Source organism: Rhinoraja longicauda, chromosome 1, assembly GCF_053455715.1.
Source record: "Rhinoraja longicauda isolate Sanriku21f chromosome 1, sRhiLon1.1, whole genome shotgun sequence".
Classification (NCBI taxonomy): Eukaryota; Metazoa; Chordata; class Chondrichthyes; order Rajiformes; family Arhynchobatidae; genus Rhinoraja; species Rhinoraja longicauda.
The window spans coordinates 8,907,560-8,926,986 of NC_135953.1; the positions used below are offsets into that span (position 1 = coordinate 8,907,560).

Consider the following 19,427-nt stretch of genomic DNA (forward strand, 5'->3'; position numbering starts at 1 on the left):
CACTATGCCAGTGGCCCAGCAGTAGGGCTGTTGCCTCACAGGGCCATGGACCCGGGTTTGATCCTGACCTGGGGTGGTCTGTGTGGAATTTGCACGTTCTCCCTGTGACTGCGTGGGTTCCCTCCAGGTGCTCTGGTTTCTTGCATGTCCCAAAGACGTGTGAGTTTGTAGGTTAATTAGCCCTCTGTAAATTTCCCTTTGTTTGTCAGGAGTGGATGAGAAAGTGGAATAACATTGATCTAGCATGTACAGGTGATCAATAGTTGGCATGGACTCAGTGGGCCAAAGGTCCTGATTCCATGCTGTATCTCTAAACTAAACTACAACTGAACTCCTGGGACAAAGGCCTGTTTCTTAACAAATAGGGATCTCATCATATTTACACGCAGAAATAACTCATCCAGTCAGATTCAAATTTTCCCTAAATCTTTTAAGCAAATATATAGTACTTCAAAATACAGAAATAATTAAAAGAAGTCAATTTTATCTGATGAAACATATAAACTTTATTGAACATTGAATTGGAACACAATTGCTGGAAATTACGTGTAAAATTGAAAAACGTCACACAACTACAGGTAAAAATGCATCAACAAATACAAAAATAAATGGAAAAACTAATAATTATTCTATACATTTTATTGGATTAATTATAATTTTGCAATGTAATAAATACGAGATATGCAAAAAAGCTTCAGTCACACGCAAAACCAGTTTAACTGAAGTTACAGTAGGTTTGTGCAAATACGATTCAATCTTTTTAATTTAAAGATATTACTCCCCCATCCAAAAAGAAACTAAAGTGGTTGAAGTTAGTATGAAAATGATAAATTTGGCACATTTTCAAGACAAACGAATAAATTCCTGAATTGACTCTTCATTTATATGAAGAAATTTGCTTGAAAAATTCAACAAGAAATTGTCTAAAAATTCATTGTATCTTTCAATTTATATTATGAGGTAAGTTATTTTGCTAACGATGTATTTAAAATTACATCACAAGTTGTAGCAAATTACAGTAAAAAGTATTCCCTTTTATAACTGAATACCAATTCTGCAATTGAATTAATTATGTGCAAATACTGTTAGAATTCCAAATAGGAACAATTAAACAATAACTTAAATTAACCCTCAGGTTAATGACCAGAGAATACAGGCTAATTTAAGCTGCAGTGTCCCCATCAGCAAATACATGTCCCATAACTTCAGTGACCAGTAGAAGACACTCTCGACAATAGAAATGCAAGCACACTGTTAAGGCCTGCGAATAGTTTAACATCAAAACACCTGCTTGGCATTCAGATTTAGTTTTTTAATATTCAGTTCCTTTGATATTAAATCCCTTTCACCAACACCAGGTTTTAATAGTAAGCTTTAAACGTCAAATTAACAGGAGGCCCAGAAACCCAAAGCATCTCAATTCAAGAAACTGCTTTTGCAAGTAATTACTTTAATAGAGCCGTCTTTGAATTCAAATATCTTGTAGAACCAGCCCTGTCAAAAGCCAGAAACAACAAACAACCTAATAGAAACTACAGTAGCCCAAAACATATGCACACTAGAAATTCTTTGTTTTTAAATTGTGCTTAGTAAAATCACCCACTAAACTTGCACCAACATTCTGCCAATACATTATGTATTTTAATCTGAAAACATCCAAGAAATAACATTCCTCAGATGTCGTGAGATTTCTATATATCTACGGATATTTTGACGTGCCAATAGTTTTGTGATGTGGGCTTCTTGTATTCTAGGCTGAATTGTGAATAGGTTACTGTATCCTGTAATGCATGTATGATTTGACATTGTACATGTACTGGTTTTCTTTTAAACCAATAAGTGATTAACACCCAAGGTTCTGTTGCCATTAATCAATTCATAAGCCATAAAATATATAGCTTACAATAAAGTATTTTACATTTCTGTTAGTGTAAGGTTTGACGCCTTGCATAATAATCTGCTCTTTAAATTTTTATTTAATGCAGAGTTACACTGCAGAAAATGAACTAAGTCAGTAGCAGCCAAAATCTGACTGTTCCCATAAGTTGAGAATTAAGTATGGTGAATAATTTCGCAGTAAATCTATTTTTTTAATGTGCCATGAAGTACAACTACTGACTACATCGAACACTGATCATCTTCATGCCTTCATAATCACAGAAGTCATTGATGTTAAACTAACTTTTTAATGTAGCCTGATACACGACCCCATCTTAGTGTAAGCATCTTAACTATTCATACGTTAATGATGGACGACCTTTCCATAACTCTGTAAAATCATGCAGCTTCCTTGCAACCGTCGTCACGGACAGATCACACGTTCACTATTTTGATGAACCCAAAATTCAGTACAACTGATTTATTACAAAAGGGTGATGATTTCCTTTCAACAGACTTTGATTATCCTGCATGATAATTTACCCCTCCAATTAACACCGACACACATCCCATCCCAATCACGGTGAACCTTCCAATGTCAGAGTAGCTTAATGCTGAGCCGTTGTATAGATTCACCGTGAAATCATTCTGAAGCTTGAAGATATTTGTGTGTATTGTTTCTTTACAGATCATATTATCTCAAATAGAAACTGTTGACGTCATCCATCACAACTACATTGGGACTCCAAAAAAAAATCTTGTTTTTTTTGCTGTCCCAGCAAAATTAATAATAATTGCAGTTATAGTGGTAAACAAACACTCAAACCCATCAGGATATCAACACAGCATAGCTGTAAAGTCTACTTATCGGGGAAGACTCCAAAACATTCCTACAGTTGCTTACTTTTAAATCTAACTCGATCTGATAAACTGCCATTTACTCATATCAAAAATGCTGTCAGCTTATTTCTCCATTTATTTTATTCACCTTCATTGTCCCAAGATATATATATATATCTAGAACCCAAGTAGAAAGCATTCTTTATCATACCAATGCAGCAAAACATAAAGAGCGCCTGAAGTATTGACTGTACTTATTGATCATACTGGTGATCAGCATGCTACCATCATAGATAGAATTTGTTGTTAACCCCAGATAAATGACGCAAAATAGATTTTTTTGTTGAAATGTGGAAGGCTTTACTTCACAGTAACACAGCCTTTTCCACAAAGTACTCAGCGTTACAATTTAACAGGTGCAAGAATGGTTTCAAAGCGATTTAACGTTTGAACTTTCAAGAGTAATTAGAACAGATATCTAATTTAAAATCGCACATCCTAAACACAATCTAAATCATCACAAAGTATTTCATGCAAAATTTACTTTTGCAACATTTCTCAAATTAACAAAATAATCAAGTTGTAGCATCAATTTGTTTTACTTGAATAAGATCAAACTTGAGGAAAATCAATAAAGGTTGGAATCAAGTTCTCATGCATTTGAGATATATTTATCGAGCACATTTAAAGTAAATGGCAGCATTATCCTACACTAATAGCCGTTCCCCTTGAATTCATTTACTTTTTAATTAAGGTTTGCGTAATCTACCATCTTTCATGCATAAAGGTGATTTACATGCATAATCAAGAACTCAAAAACACCCAGAGACAGGTGTACATTGAATTCAGGAAGACTAGCTTTCCATTTAAGTACTTAAATGGATAGATAATATGCAAGATATTTATTCTCGGCTTGGTAAGTATTTAGAATAAGAGAATCTTGCAGTTCACATAGATCGGTTTACATCTGCTTAATTTTTGAACTCCTGCGTTGGCTAAATGATGCATCAATTCTTTTCTGTATTATTTCAAGATCTACCCATAACTACTTTACCAAACTGGCAAAGCTTTAAAAATTTCACGCATATATCAATTTTTTTCAGTAATAAATGACAACTGTTTGATTTGAGATACAAAAGCAAAGGCAATGGCCTGTCTATTTGTATCATGCTTATCAAAACTTAAATTAGTATAGCTGAGACAGGTAAATCAATGAAACCACTGATGCAGATAGAGAAGTATGCTACATAATGTGGTTACATTATTCACCTGCTGAGTACCATCAGTACTTAAGTGCAATATCTGACACGATGCATAGCAGTTTTACAAGCTTCATCTAGAATAGTCTAGGGCTTACTTTTAGAAACAAGTCACGGAATTTTGTAAACTTTAAACTGTTGGAACCCAAATTCTAACTAGAGCAGTGTAGCTGACTTGCACAAGCTACAAAATACAAAGTGCTGCCAAAACATTTTTTTCTTCACATTTTTCAAAAGGAATTGTGTAAATGTGGAACAAACGTGAACAATTTAACCTGAATACATCACTTCTCATTTGAAGTCGATAAGGCCACTCTCCACAATATTATTCAAATAGTTTGTGGAGAATAGGGCAGGAACACAGTTTTCAATTGACTGCAAGAGTTGTTATTCCACCAATCCAACTGCTTGGCTGTACTTGGTTTTTCTCATTATATGAAGGTTCATAAAGGTCTTTCCTCTGCTCCACCATTTAATGCTCCATAACTAATAACTAATAAGTTATATATGGGAAATTATCTTTCAAATACTACACTTGCAGACATCTCAATGTTTATGGAAAGTTTTGAGCTGTGCAAAAAAAACATAGCTTAGTTATCCTAAATTTTATTCATTGGAATAGCTAGTTATTATCCAACAATAAAAAAAAATCTGGTAATGCACTTTCTCCCAACTCACTTGTTTACTCTTCCAATAACAGCATTAGGCCCCAACTTTTGAGGGCTGGGGTAGAGTGAGATATTAGTAAAATTACTGAAGCAGTATATGTGCAAGATGGTACTTAAAAAAAAAAAAAATCTAGAACTTTAGATTTTACAACCTATTTCAATATTTTTCCTTATTCCTGCATATCATAAAGGTACATAAATATAGTGTTAAAATTGAAGACATTAGTAGATGCACGGGTGTCAAGGGTTATGGGAAGAAGGCAGAATGGGGTGAGGAAGGAGACAGATCAGCCATGATTGAATGATGGAGTAGACTTGATGGGCCGAATGGCCTAATTATGCTTCTATCATTTATGACCGTATATGAAATATGGCTTATTTTTAGTCAAGGTCATGAGCTATGGACACCATAGCTACACTCCCACTTTTAACTCTGTAAACCCTCGAATGCACTAAATCCCTGATAAAGGATTTCTATACCAAATTATGTGGAGTAACTGTGCTAAACTCAGCTTCCACATATTACAAGCCCAAGTAGATCATTGACAATTCTAACTGCAGAAAAAAGAACTTGGGGGAAAAAACATGAGCTCCAGAGCAATGAAACTATTTAGAAGAACGATATAAAGTACAACTTGCGAGCAATTGGTTAGGTGGAATTACCACTATTTTTCCAAAAACAAGGTTAAAAGATGTGTGTTAATTTTAACAATCGTATTGTTTAATTAGTGTTCCTTCTGAGTGAATTTGAGCAGGGATACCTGTTCAATATTCCAGCATGAAGTTATGTGTACTGCACTTTTTCAAGAACAGCAAATAATGTAACTTAAATTTCTTCTGTGGCAAACTGTGTTCACTTTAAGCAGCTTGAAAATTAATAAAGTGTCGAGTTTTATATTTTGTTGGGTTAAATGTGACCCAACGTGTGAACTGGGAATTGCATCAATTATGCTTCCCTTTGCAGCTTATCCTCAACAGTTAAATCAGCAGTGGAAAATTCCATCCGTACATTTGATTTTCAGGTACATTTAACATTTTTAAGTTACATTTTAAGATGCATCAATGCACAAGAAAAAGATTTGGTATTTTACCAGCTCTAATTCAGCTTTAGACAACTTGTTCATAATCTATAATTTGTTGTCCTGTTGCATTCAAATCACACCACACTTTATCGATATTTATGGCTCAAAGAGATCTTGACTCTCTTGTTTTTCAACCTCTGCATTGTGTTTCTCAATGTCTTTGTTGACCTCCAACAGATATTCTTCTATGAATGTGTCCATCACTGATTATTTAGATATATAAAGGAAATTAACCATTCTCTTTGTGATCTTACAGACAAAATGCAAAACAATTAATCTTAACTGTCCATTAATGTATTTGCTCCTTAAATTTATCAGCATAGTTTTAGGTGCAATTTAATATAAAATGCATATTTTATCCATTCTACAATGAGATAATTGCAGGGCATGTTTTCTCAGGATCTTGCAAGGTAACACTTGAAATACCTGGTAAGATCTGTCACGCTGGTGATGGACAGCATTACCACAAATGTTCAAAACAAAATTGTACAGAAAAGAACTATCCAACTACTCCAATCTATACACTAATATTAGTAATTACATTATTTTAAGAGACGGTTAATTGCCATGTTAGAACAAAAAATTTAAACAAAGTTTATTTCTGATTTTTTATTGATACAGCTTTGACAATTCAATGCATGAACACATTAGTACTGATAGATATCCCCCCCACCCACCACCCACAATACCATTCAGAGGCTATACAACTTAAGAAATGCAACGAAAATAAGTAAACATAAACATAAAAATTATATATATATTTTTTTTAATTTAAAAAAAAATTAATAATAATAAAAAAAGAGGACAAAAAAATTAATAATAAAAAATAAAAGAAATTTTTGTTCAATGTTAAAAGGAAATATTTTCAAGAGAAACAAAGCCAACTGCAAAATTAAAAATAAAGGCAAACTGAAGTAGAGTGGTTTCTAAAGCTTTTCATTGGCAAATTAAGACCAAATGGTGAATTTTATTTCTATCGTGTAGGGCAATGGGAAAATTACTGAATGAATGAATACTTTATCGCCACATAAATGGCGCCGACAAAGTTGCAATGTATCCCCCGCCAGGTCCTCCTTTGTTCCGCCCCCCTCCCTCCACCTCCCCCATGCCGGTCCTCCTTTGCTCCGCCCCCCTCCCTCCACCTCCCCCATGCCGGTCCTCCTTTGTTCCGCCCCCCTCCCTCCACCTCCCCCATGCCGGTCCTCCTTTGTTCCGCCCCCCTCCCTCCACCTCCCCCATGCCGGTCCTCCTTTGCTCCGCCCCCCTCCCTCCACCTCCCCCATGCCGGTCCTCCTTTGTTCACCCTGAAGAGCACAAGCCATAAACAAAAAACAGAACTTTGAACAATCCTTACCTTGCACCAGAGGCTCCTGAGTCAGGATACTCCCACATAGATTTCAACAACTTAATAAATAAAAACTTTAAAATTCCATTTATAGACCACAAGCCCAGATCATAAAAATTAAATGATTCCCATCAAAAGGATACATGGATGATAGTCACTCTTCTCACCGAAGAAGTTCACAAACTGGTTCCCATTATAAAACCAACCAGGTGGAGGTAGATCTAAATGACGTTTTGTCTGAAAAGTTAAAGATCAATTATTTTAAGAAGGCGCTTTCTGTATCCTTGAGCACAAGACAATATCAAAAAAGCAATAGTCCCGGCATTATCTACCAGGAAACGCCGTTGGCCATCGTCCCCTAGTCTGAAAAGCAACAATGCACCACAACTGTTGGCCTTCTGTCCTTGAACCAATTTCTCATCCACGCTGCCACTGTCAGCTTTATGCTGTGGACTTTAATTCTGCTAGCTAGCTTGTGTGACTTCATCAAATGCTTTCTAAAAATCTGTAGAGAAAACTTCTAATTTATCATCAGTTACCACGTTATACACGTTACCATTAAAAAATTAGTAAGAACGATCATTGTCAACTTTGCAAGTAGAAACAATGATAAACTGGGCATTTGAATAACAGATAAAATTTCATGCGGATATGCGTTGGTTGGATGCATTTGAGTGGTATAGCATTAAAGAGCAATGTTTCAATCATTTACATTTTGTTTTATTCATTTACAGTGTGTAGCTGTCATTGACAATAGACAATAGGTGCAGGAGTAGGCCATTCAATGTGATCATGGCTGATCATTCTCAATCAGTACCCCGTTCCTGCCTTCTCCCCATACCCCCTGACTCCGCTATCCTGAAGAGCTCTATCTAGCTCTCTCTTGAATGCATTCAGAGAATTGGCCTCCACTGCCTCCTGAGGCAGAGAATGCCACAGATTCACAACTCTCTGAGTGAAAAAGTTTTTCCTCATCTCCGTTCTAAATGGCCTACCCCTTATTCTTAAACTGTGGCCCCTTTTTCTGGACTCCCCCAACATTGGGAACATGTTTCCTGCCTCTAACGTGTCCAACCCCTTAATAATCCTATACGTTTCGATAAGATCCCCTCTCATCCTTCTAAATTCCAGTGTATACAAGCCTAGTCGCTCCAGTGTTTCAACAAATGACAGTCCCGCCATTCCGGGAATTAACCTAGTAAACCTACGCTGCACGCCCTCAATAGCAAGAATATCCATGTGTGGATATTCGTGAAACCAAGAGAATATTTTGACAGGATAGGTATTTATTGCCCATCCATGATTGCGCTTGAGAAAGTGGAAGTGAAAGCCTTCTTGAACCACTGCAGTCCATTTGTGAAAGGCACGAGAAGGAACATTTTGCTCTAATTGAAGAGAACCCCGTAAATTAAACAGCATTTACAAAGTCCCAACCGGCACAAACTGCATCCCTTTCTGCTGTGCTACTAGAATTCAAGAGAGGGAATGCTTCCTTGATCACTGTAGTGCAGTACAACCAGTCAGCACACAATAGCTTTGATAACGATGTGCTCAGCAATTTTTCCCCTCTCTCTCTCTCTACATAGATCAACTAAGAATGAATGTATTGAAATGTATATCAAAATGTCGACTACGTTTGGTCTTCAAACACTTAAGACCTATACATTCAATCTTATTTATAAGTCTGATTCCATCACTATAAAATGGAAAACAGTCAGTACTTACATGGATATTCTTAATTTCTTGCTTGGTGAGGGTTTCAAATGTCTTGATGGGCTTCTTCATGAGTTTCTACAGTGGAAAAATAACATGATTAAAATATTCATACTTTGATGAGAAAAATAATATGAATAGCATTGTAGGTGTCGACATCATTTCATCTAACACATCTTAATGCGATACGATAATACTTTATAACATATATAACATATAACAACTACAGCATGGAAACAGGCCTGTCCGGCCCTACCAGTCCACGCCGACCATTCTCCCTGACCTAGTCTCATCTACCTGCACTCAGACCATAACCCTCCAATCCCCTCCTATCCATATACCTATCCAATTTACTCTTAAATAATAAAATCGAGCCAGCCTCCACCACTTCCTCCGGAAGCCCATTCCATACAGCCACAACCCTCTGAGTAAAGAAGTTCCCCCTCATGTTACCCCTAAACCTTTGTCCCTCAATTCTGAAGCTATGTCCCCTTGTTGGAATCTTCCCCACTCTCAAAGGGAAAAGCCTACCCACGTCAACTCTGTCCGTCCCTCTCAAAATTTTAAAAACCTCTATCAAGTCCCCCCTCAACCTTCTACGCTCCAAAGAATAAAGACCCAACCTGTTCAACCTCTCTCTGTAGCCTAAGTGCTGAAACCCAGGCAACATTCTAGTAAATCTCCTCTGTACCCTCTCCATTTTGTCGACATCCTTCCTATAATTTGGCGACCAGAACTGCACACCATACTCCAGATTCGGCCTCACCAATGCCCTGTACAATTTCAACATTACATCCCAACTTCTATACTCGATGCTCTGATTTATAAAGGCAAGCATACCAAACGCCTTCTTCACCACCCTATCCACATGAGATTCCACCTTCAGGGAACAATGCACAGTTATTCCCAGATCCCTCTGTTCCACTGCATTCCTCAATTCCCTACCATTTACCCTGTACGTCCTATTTTGATTTGTCCTACCAAAATGCAGCACCTCACACTTATCAGCATTAAACTCCATCTGCCATCTTTCAGCCCACCCTTCCAAAAGGCCCAAGTCTCTCTGTAGACTTTGAAAATCTACCTCACTATCAACTACTCCACCTATCTTAGTATCATCTGCATATTTACTAATCCAATTTGCCACACCATCATCCAGATCATTAATGTAAATGACAAACAACAGTGGACCCAACACAGATCCTTGGGGCACTCCACTAGACACTGGCCTCCAACCTGACATACAATTGTCAACCGTTACCCTCTGGTATCTCCCATTCAGCCATTGTTGAATCCATCTTGCAACCTCACTATTAATACCCAACGATTTAACCTTCTTAATCAACCTTCCATGTGGAACCTTGTCAAATGCCTTACTGAAGTCCATATAGACAACATCCACAGCTTTGCCCTTATCAATTTCCCTGGTAACCTCTTCAAAAAATTCAAGAAGAATAGTCAAACATGACCTTCCAGGCACAAATCCATGTTGACTGTTTCGAATCAGGCCTTGATTATCCAAATAATTATATATATTGTCCCTAAGTATCTTTTCCATTAATTTTCCCACCACAGACGTCAAACTAATAGGTCTATAATTGCTAGGTTTACTTTTAGAACCTTTTTTAAACAAAGGCACAACATGCGCAATGCGCCAATCTTCCGGCACCATCCTTGTTTCTAATGACGTTTGAAATATTTCCGTCATAGCCCCTGCTATTTCTGCACTAACTTCCCTCAATGTCCTAGGGAATATCCTATCAGGACCTGGAGACTTATCCACTTTTATATTCTTCAAAAGTGTCCGTACCTCCTCTTCTTTAATCCTCCTAATTTCCATCACTACTCTACTTGTTTCGCTTACCTCACATAATTCAATATCCTTCTCCTCGGTAAATACCGAAGAAAAGAAATTGTTTAATATCTCCCCCATTTCTTCCGGCTCAGCACATAGCTGTCCACTCTGACTCTCTAATGGACCAATTTTATCCCTCACTATCCTTTTGCTATTGACATATCTGTAGAACCCCTTGGGGTTTACTTTTACATTACTTGCCAAAGCAGCCTCATATCTTTTTTTCGCTTTTCTAATTTCCTTTTTAAGATTCCTTTTATTCTTTATATTCCTCAAGAACCTCATTTACTCCCTGCCGCTTATATTTATTGTATATCTCCCTCTTTTTCCGAACCAAGTGTCCAATTTCCCTGGAAAACCACGGCTCTTTCAAATTATTATTCTTTCCTTTCCACCGAACAGGGACATAAAGACTCTGTACTCTCAAAATTTCACCTTTAAATATCCTCCATTTCTCTATTATATCCTTTTCATAAAACAACAATTTCCATTTCACTCCTTTTAAATCCTTTCTCATCTCCTCAAAATTAGCCTTTCTCCAATCCAAAATCTCAACCCTTGGTCCAGATTTGACCTTCTCCATAATGATATTGAAACTAATGGCATTATGATCACTAGACCCAAAGTGCTCCTCAACACATACCTCCGTCACCTGACCCATCTCATTTCCTAACAGGAGGTCCAACACTGCCCCTTCTCTGGTAGGCACCTCTACGTATTGCTGCAAAAAACTATCCTGCACACATTTTACAAACTCCAAACCATCCAGCCCTTTAACAGAATGTGATTCCCAGTCTATATACGGAAAATTGAAATCACCCACAATCACCACTCTGTGCTTACTACTAATATCTGCTATCTCCTTACATATTTGCTCTTCCAATTCTCGTTCCCTATTTGGCGGTCTATAATACACCCCTATAAGTGTTGCTAAACCTTTCTCATTTCTGAGTTCCACCCAAACAGCCTCCTTAATCGAGCCTTCTAGTCTGTCCTGCCAAAGCACTGCTGTGATATCCTCCCTGACAAGCAATGCAACACCCCCACCTCTTGCCCCTCCGATTCTATCACATCTGAAACAATGAAATCCTGGAATATTTAATTGCCAATCGCAACCCTCCTGCAACCATGTTTCACTGATCGCCACAACATCATACTTCCAGATGTCAATCCAGGCTCTAAGCTCATCCACCTTTCTTACAATGCTCCTAGCATTAAAATATACACATTTAAGGGACCCATCATTTCTTATTCTCAGTTTATTTCTTTTCCCTTCTTTCTCTCCTACATATTGGGTCTGAGTGTTTCCCTTTTCTGCCTCCTGCCTCACACACTGCCTATTAGCTATCTGTGTTTGAGTCCCTCCCCCCAACCGTACTAGTTTAAAGTCTCCGCAGTTATTTTAGCAAATCTCCCCGCCAGGATATTGGTTCCCCTCGGGTTCAGATACAACCCGTCCTTTTTGTACAGGTCATACTTCCCCCAGAAGAGGTCCCAATGATCCAGAAACTTGAAACCCTGCTCCCTGCACCAGTTCCTCAGCCACGTATTTATCCTCCACCTCACTCCATTCCTATTCTCACTATCGCGTGGCACAGGCAGTAAGCCTGAGATTATTACTTTGGAAGTCCTTTTTTTTAAACTCACTTCCTAGCCCCCTGAATTCTCCTTTCAGGACCTCTTCCCTTATCCTACCTATATTGTTGGTACCTATATGTACCACGACCTCTGGCTCCTCTCCCTCCCCTTTCAGGATATCCTGGACACGCTCAGACACATCCCGGACACCGGCACCAGGGAGGCAAACCACCATCCGGGTCTCCCGACTGCGTCCACAAAAACGCCTATCTAACCCCCTCACTATAGAGTCCCCTATTACTACTGCTCTCCTCTTCCTTTCCCTACCCTTCTGAGCAACAGGGCCGGACTCCTTGACAGAGGCCCGGGCACCGTCGTTGCCCCCAGGAAGGCTGTCCCCCCCAACAGTACTTAAACAGGAGTACTTATTTCCAAGGGGTACAGCCACCGGGGTACTCCCTAGTCCCTGCCTCTGTTCCTTGCCCCCCCTAACAGTGACCCACTTATCTACCTCCCGTGGTCTAGGAGTGACCACCTCCCTGTAACTCCTATTTATAACCTCCTCAATCTCCCTGATCAGACGGAGGTCATCAATCTGCCGCACCAGGTTCCTAATACGGTCCCTTAGGAGCCCCACCTCGTCACACCTGGCGCAGATGTGGATGTCTGGAAGACTATCAGACTCCCAGATTCCCCACATCTGACACCCAGAACAAAAAACTGCCCTGGCAGTCATACTCTCCAAACAAAGCCCCGCGCTCGGTTACTAAACCTACCGCCCGGCCGCTACTCCAACCGCTCCAACCGCCCACCCAAAAGAACTGAGTGATCTCCTGGGAGAGGCGAAAAACCGGATAAAAAACCCAGGCCAATTTGGGAAAAAATCCGGGAAATTCCTCTCCGACCCCAAGCTAGGCGATCGAAACTAGTCCGGGAGATCACACAGGTCTTACTCCTTACTATCCCCACACAATCCCCACACACTACTTCCCAAGCAACACAGCTTGGTGCTGCTTGCTACTGCTGCTGCTTGCTACTGCTGCTGCTACTGCTGCTACTGCTGCTGCTTGCTACTGCTGCTGCTACTGCTCAGATCATTGTCAGATCAAGTCTAAAATTTTTCTTGCATCTCAGCAGCTCCACTTGTAACATCGGACAAAGAATGTAAGACCAGAAACGAGAATACAAGAAACAAAGGTTTGTGGTATGTCTATATACAAATAAGTTTTATTACTACATGGACGGCACGGTGGCTCAGCGGTAGAGTTGCTGCCTTACAGCTCTTACACGGCGGAGACCCAGATTTGATCCCGACTACAGGTGGGGACTGTAAGGAGTTTGTACGCTCTCCTTGTGACCGTGTGGATTTTCTCCGAGATCTTTGGTTCCCTCCCACACTCCAAAGACATGCAGGTATGTAGGTAAATTGGCTTGGTACAAGTGTAAATTGTCCCTAGTGTGTGTAGGATAGTATAAATGTGCAGGGATCGTTGGTCAGAGCGGATCCAGTGGGCCGAAGGGCCTGTTTCCCGGCTGTTTCTCTAAACTAAACTAATGATAAATTTTCAATTAGCAAGATATCTGTTACACGTGTCTATATTTACAAGTCTCTACCTGTCTTGCACACTGTCGCAGCCAGTCCTTCATTGTTTCCTCCTTCAGCATGCAGCCAATGAACACAACAAAACTGTCCAGAGGTTTCCTATTCAGCCTCCCATCGCCTTGCAGAGGAGGTGGAGAAGGGCCATCTTCCAAGGGATGTGCAGTGAATATATTGGCCTGGACGTTATGGCAAATTTCAAATCTTTTCTCGGAATCTAAAAAACATCAAGTGAACAACAAGACATAGATTTGCAAGATACAATTTGAAATTATGCTCTATTGAGAACATGATATTCTTGAGGCTGTCAGGAAACATAATCAGACAGCAAAGTTTTTTTAGTAATAGGTTACTTAGTTTTCATATTTTTTGCTTGCTGGCAGATGCAACATAGGCATCTGCAAATGCAACTCAGGAATAAGGTATAAGGATGTGATCAAGACCACACGAAAAACTGTAATCAATCTATTCTTGTTTCTGGTGAATTTGACATTTGCAGAAATCCATAATTTGGTAATCTCCAAACTAGGCTATTGTATATTAAACAAATAAGTATTTGGATTCCTAAATATGGAGCTCTTTTTCCACAGGATGTGAGTGTACCAGGCAAGGCAAGCATTTACTGTCCGTTCCTAATTCCCATTGCTAAGGGGCTTACCATACCATTTTAGATAGAAGTTAAATTTCAATGACAATGCTGTTGGTCAGGAATTGCAATTGATCGGAGCTGGTAAAGAATGCAAATGTTCTTTCCAGAGGGAAATTAATAAATCAGACGAGTTTTTATGATATCCAAAAGTTTCAACATCATTTGGGATATTTTCAGACATAATTATTTGAATCTAAATCTCTCCTGTGTTGTAATCCAAATGTACGTATAAGCCTCTGTTCACTAGTTTGGGTATTAAATAAACTGATGTGCACTTTCTCCTACTGAAACACACTACTTTAGCTTCAGTCTAGAGGTTACATGTGGAATTTCAGAATCACTGGCTGAATCTCTTAGGGGTATACGTAAAATTACGCGTAAGATTTCTGCTGCCCGTTCAACCAAGACCACTATACTAGCTGGTACATTGGAATGCTAACACATAGAAGCGCCCCTTCAATTTACACGCAATCCTGACTTAGAAACATATCACTGTCTCTTCACTGTTGCTGGGTCTACATCTTGAAACTTACTCACCGACAGGATTATAGAGTGCTTCTACCAAAAGTGATGCACTGACCACCTTCACTGGGTGAACTGAGAATGGTATCAATTAACGGCCTTAACAACCATACCAAACCTCAAATACATTGATAAATAAAAGCAGACAAGAATATCTTTAGGTGAATATCTTTAGGTGAGAAATAAATGTTGCACAACAATGGGCTTCACTTAATTATCAATTTTTATTCAATTTTATTTTCATTTTGAAGATACCATATTTGCATACTCATCCATTGGCAAGGTGTATCAACAAGCAAATTTCTGTTGAATTGCCATACCCAATGCTTTTAGTCTTACGGAAAACAAATGCTTAGTAATGGGTTGACAGTGAGTAGTCATCAAGAAATACTGGAGAAGCTAGGTCTGTTCTCACTGGAGCAAAGGTAGTTAAAAGAGAACATGAATGAGCCAAATAAAATTATGAACAGTACTGATGAGGTATCATATCAGAGGATGATAACATTAGAGGACATAGGTTTGGGCTAATAATGAAGAGATTTAGAGGGGACAAAAGAGGAACCTTCATTAGCCAGAGGGTGGTGACTCCCTGGTATGCACTGATTGCAGCTGGGCCATTGACAGCATTTAGGAGTCGAGATGAGCACCTGAATCATCGAGCCATGGACTAAGAGAAAGGCAGGATGTCCACTGGTTGGCATGCATGAGTTGGGCTCAATGGCCTGTTTCCATGCTGTATGATCCTATGAACAAAAGTGTTTAAGTAGCCTCTGCAATTAGACCACCTTACCTAGCAGAATTAACATTTTACACAAGTGAGCAATGGAAATAAAGTTCAGGAAATTGAGTACCTGAAAATTTCAGTTGAGCTCGAATATGATAAGTATTTCCGAAGAATGGACTTGATTTCAATGCATTTTTCAGTGCTAGAGAGACAGAAAAATAGAAATCAAGGTTACTAAGGAATAATACTGAAATGATGTTTTGGTCTTAAGTTTCTACAGACAGGCAGTCTCCCTGGTTTTGACTGGGCTCTTATCCTGAGAACTATTCAGAACCCCAACTGCTTGTAAGTCGGAAATGAACATGGATAGTAGATGGGAAAGGATCAAAAAACAGCTGTGACGGGAGAGTGAGCAGTCTCTGAGCGGGCTCATTCACTCACTCAATGTCCCATTTAGAATTGGCAGAAGATGCCTACTACACACAGCAGTCGGCAAATGCACCCCCACCCATCCTGCCGGTATCCTTTGTGCTTACATGTATGTGTGGGATGTCCGTAAGCTAGAAACATAGAAAATAGGTGCAGGTGTAGGCCATTCGGCCCTTCGAGCCTGCACCACCATTCAATATGATCATGGCTGATCATCCAGCTCAGTAACCTGTACCTGCCTTCACTCCATACCCCCTGATCCCTTTAGCCACAAGGGCCACATCTAACTCCCTCTTAAATATAGCCAATGAACTGGCCTCAACTACCTTCTGTGGCAGAGAATTCCACAGACTCACCACTCTCTGTGTGAAGAAATGTTTTCTCATCTCGGTCCTAAAAGACTTCCCCCTTATCCTTAAGCTGTGACCCCTGGTTCTGGACTTCCCCAACATCAGGAACAATCTTCCCGCATCTCATCTCCTTAAGAATTTCATATGTTTCAATAAGATCCCCCCTCAGTCTTCTAAATTCCAGCGAGTATAAGCCTAGTCTATCCAGTCTTTCTTCATATGAAAGTCCTGCCATCCCAGGGATCAATCTGGTGAACCTTCCTCTGTACTCCCTCTAAGGCTAGAATGTCTTTCCTCAGATTAGGAGACCAATCTGAATGGAGACCAATTCCTCAGATTAGGAGACCAACTAGGAGTTTGTAACTGGGGAGAATCAGTTGCAGTTTCAAGATTTAAGTAAGAACCGGCCTTTTACAAGGCATGTCGTCTCTTTTTGATCGGCTGAAAACTCTCAATGATTGGTTGCCTCATCCTTACTTAGCTAACCGCAGAAAACTTCTGACGGCAGATGTTTTGCTGCTGATGAAAATAGCGAAAGCTAAAGCTGATAAATTGCTTCTCAAACCAATGCATCAGAAATCCACAAGATCTTACAACAAGCTACAGGAAGCTGAAGGGGCAGAATCATTAAGGAATCTCAATAGGTTTATCTTGGATTCCAAAATCTCACGAACAAGACAAATACGGACTTCAAACAAAACTGGAAATCCGAAACAAAAAAATACGCAGCAAATCGGCAGCATCCATGGTGAAGGAAACAATCAACCCTTTGGGTGTGCGACACTGCTGAGTTTTTTTTCCGTATTTTCTATCTTTGCTTTGGAGTTAGCCATCTATTCATAAAAGACTAACAATTGGGGAACAGGGAGAGAATATTTAAGGAGATACCTCAGATAAAAATCAGTTGATGTGACTCCCTCCTGAATCAAGGTGGTTGTAGCTCATGTAGAATGATTCTTGCCTTACAATGGCAAATGAATCAGGTGCAGGGCATTATTTCCTATGAATCAGTTGTATGGGAAATCAAGGAACGGCCAAAAGGAAGATATTTTTGAAGTTTACAACCTGCATCTTCTTCAGATCAGCAACAAAAACATCTATTGTAAGAAATTTATGAAGGCCTATAATAAAGGATAAAGTCACCAAACGTTCTGAGAATTCCTGTTATGTTAGCCATATTAATGCATTGTCATATGTATACATATCTTCCAGGCATGAAAGCAAATTCTTCTTCTTCATACCGATAAAACTTTGAACTGCTTCATGGGAAATACATTTATAGTTTGACTGAACTATCCACCAAGTTCCTTATTTTCATTTTATTAATTTTGTTCCATCTATAGACTTCTTAATGTATACAGTTGAAGCTTGGTAAAATAAGAGAAAGTCAATTTACACCTCACTGCAAAAGATTAAATGTACCTTTACACTTTGTCACAAATCGGGCTTTATCAAGTGAACAGCTGAACCGAATGCAGATCTGAGTCATTTGTGGGAAAATTGGCCCTGATCTGAATTTGCCATTCCACCTAGGAGAAACACAAAGCTAAAGAATACATTTCTTTCCAAAATGTTAATGAAACTTTGCGAGATAAAGCTTTCTCCATGTTAACATTGCATCCAAAACACATTAGAGATAATGAAAATATATTTCATTATAAGCTACTACAATATTTTGTCTTCTCATCCAAGTTATTTTATTTCTTTTGTGAAAATCCCCACTGCTTTATCACTTGTTTACACCATTGTCTTTGCAACAGCAGCACAAAAATCATGTTGTGCACTGGAATGTCTTACCAGCCAGGGAACATCAAATAACGTGTTTTCAACATAAAAGGTTCTGAGAAACTGCTTCCTGACAGAATCATTTCAATATCAGCATTCCTAAATTTTGTAGGGAAAAAAGGTAAAAGAGAATTTTACAAGGAGGTAGCAATATTGGTTTATTACGTGAGATGAAAAATTCATGCACTTTTTTTTAGTTCTCACAGGATGTAAAGCATCCTAACCACATGCAAGCAATGCCTGTTTCCGTTCTTTGTATTAAGAAACTAGAATATTTCATTTACTCTCTTGCCCTTCCTTCAGATTCAATTTTACAGATCTCCTTTATATTAAATAACTTTGATAATACTCTTCAAATGAACCAAAGAGATTAGAGATAATTCCAAATTAGTTACCAATACAAATGGGTAGCTAGTTTTCTGTTTGATGTTAACTTTGTAGATTTATAGAAGTTCATCATATTTATTACAATTCACTGGGTGTATATTTTAAATGATGTAGGAATTAGAGATATTAATCTGGAATTCAGCACCTTGTCACTGCTCCCTTTTCTGCTAGAATGAATGCCGTCTTGGGGTTTGCTACACGGATCAACTTCTGCAGATGTACCAGAATTGGATGTCTTTGCTCAGAGGTCAAGCTTGTGAAAACAACATTACTGACAACTCCTGCAAAAACAAAATTGTAAGAAATTGGTACGAATCTTTAAACAAAAATTAATGTCTTATTCTTTCCATATTGTCCTTCGGTTTCAAAAGTCTCAATCACCATATCTCAAATTTCTACTTCTTTGAACCACTGATAATTAAATATCAGATAATTAAATTTCAGAGACTCAAGAAACTGCAGATGAAAACATTTTGAGCAAAACACAACATGTCGGAGGAACTCAGCAGGTCAGGCAGCATCTGTGGTGGGAATGTATAGATGACATTTCGGGCCGGGACTCTTCTTCAGGCTACTTAGAATAGGGGGGGCAGTTATACTTTGCTTTCCCTCATCCCTCCAATTCCATCCAGAGGAAACCATGTTTATTTGGTGACAATATCTTCATAAAAGCAGCCCTAGGGCCTAGAACATTGTCTGGAAAGATGATAACCTCACGACATTTACAAGCCACGTGAAGAATTGGAACTCACAATGTAACTGG

General features: G+C 38.9%; 1 protein-coding gene across 2 annotated transcripts in view; it reads right to left on the bottom strand.

Moving 5' to 3' along the window:
• Positions 1-522: 522 nt before the first annotated feature.
• Positions 523-19,427, bottom strand: part of dnaaf9 (dynein axonemal assembly factor 9) — a 114,410-nt gene continuing 95,505 nt past the window's right edge. For both annotated transcript variants that reach the window (XM_078406503.1, XM_078406413.1), the window contains 8 exons: positions 18,810-18,945; positions 18,290-18,376; positions 17,915-18,021; positions 15,841-15,915; positions 13,833-14,035; positions 8,798-8,863; positions 7,216-7,309; positions 523-5,930 (listed from right to left, as the gene is read on the bottom strand). In XM_078406503.1, coding sequence (XP_078262629.1) covers positions 5,824-5,930; positions 7,216-7,309; positions 8,798-8,863; positions 13,833-14,035; positions 15,841-15,915; positions 17,915-18,021; positions 18,290-18,376; positions 18,810-18,945 — 875 coding nt within the window. In that variant the 3' untranslated portion in view covers positions 523-5,823. The remainder of the gene's footprint in view (positions 5,931-7,215; positions 7,310-8,797; positions 8,864-13,832; positions 14,036-15,840; positions 15,916-17,914; positions 18,022-18,289; positions 18,377-18,809; positions 18,946-19,427) is intronic.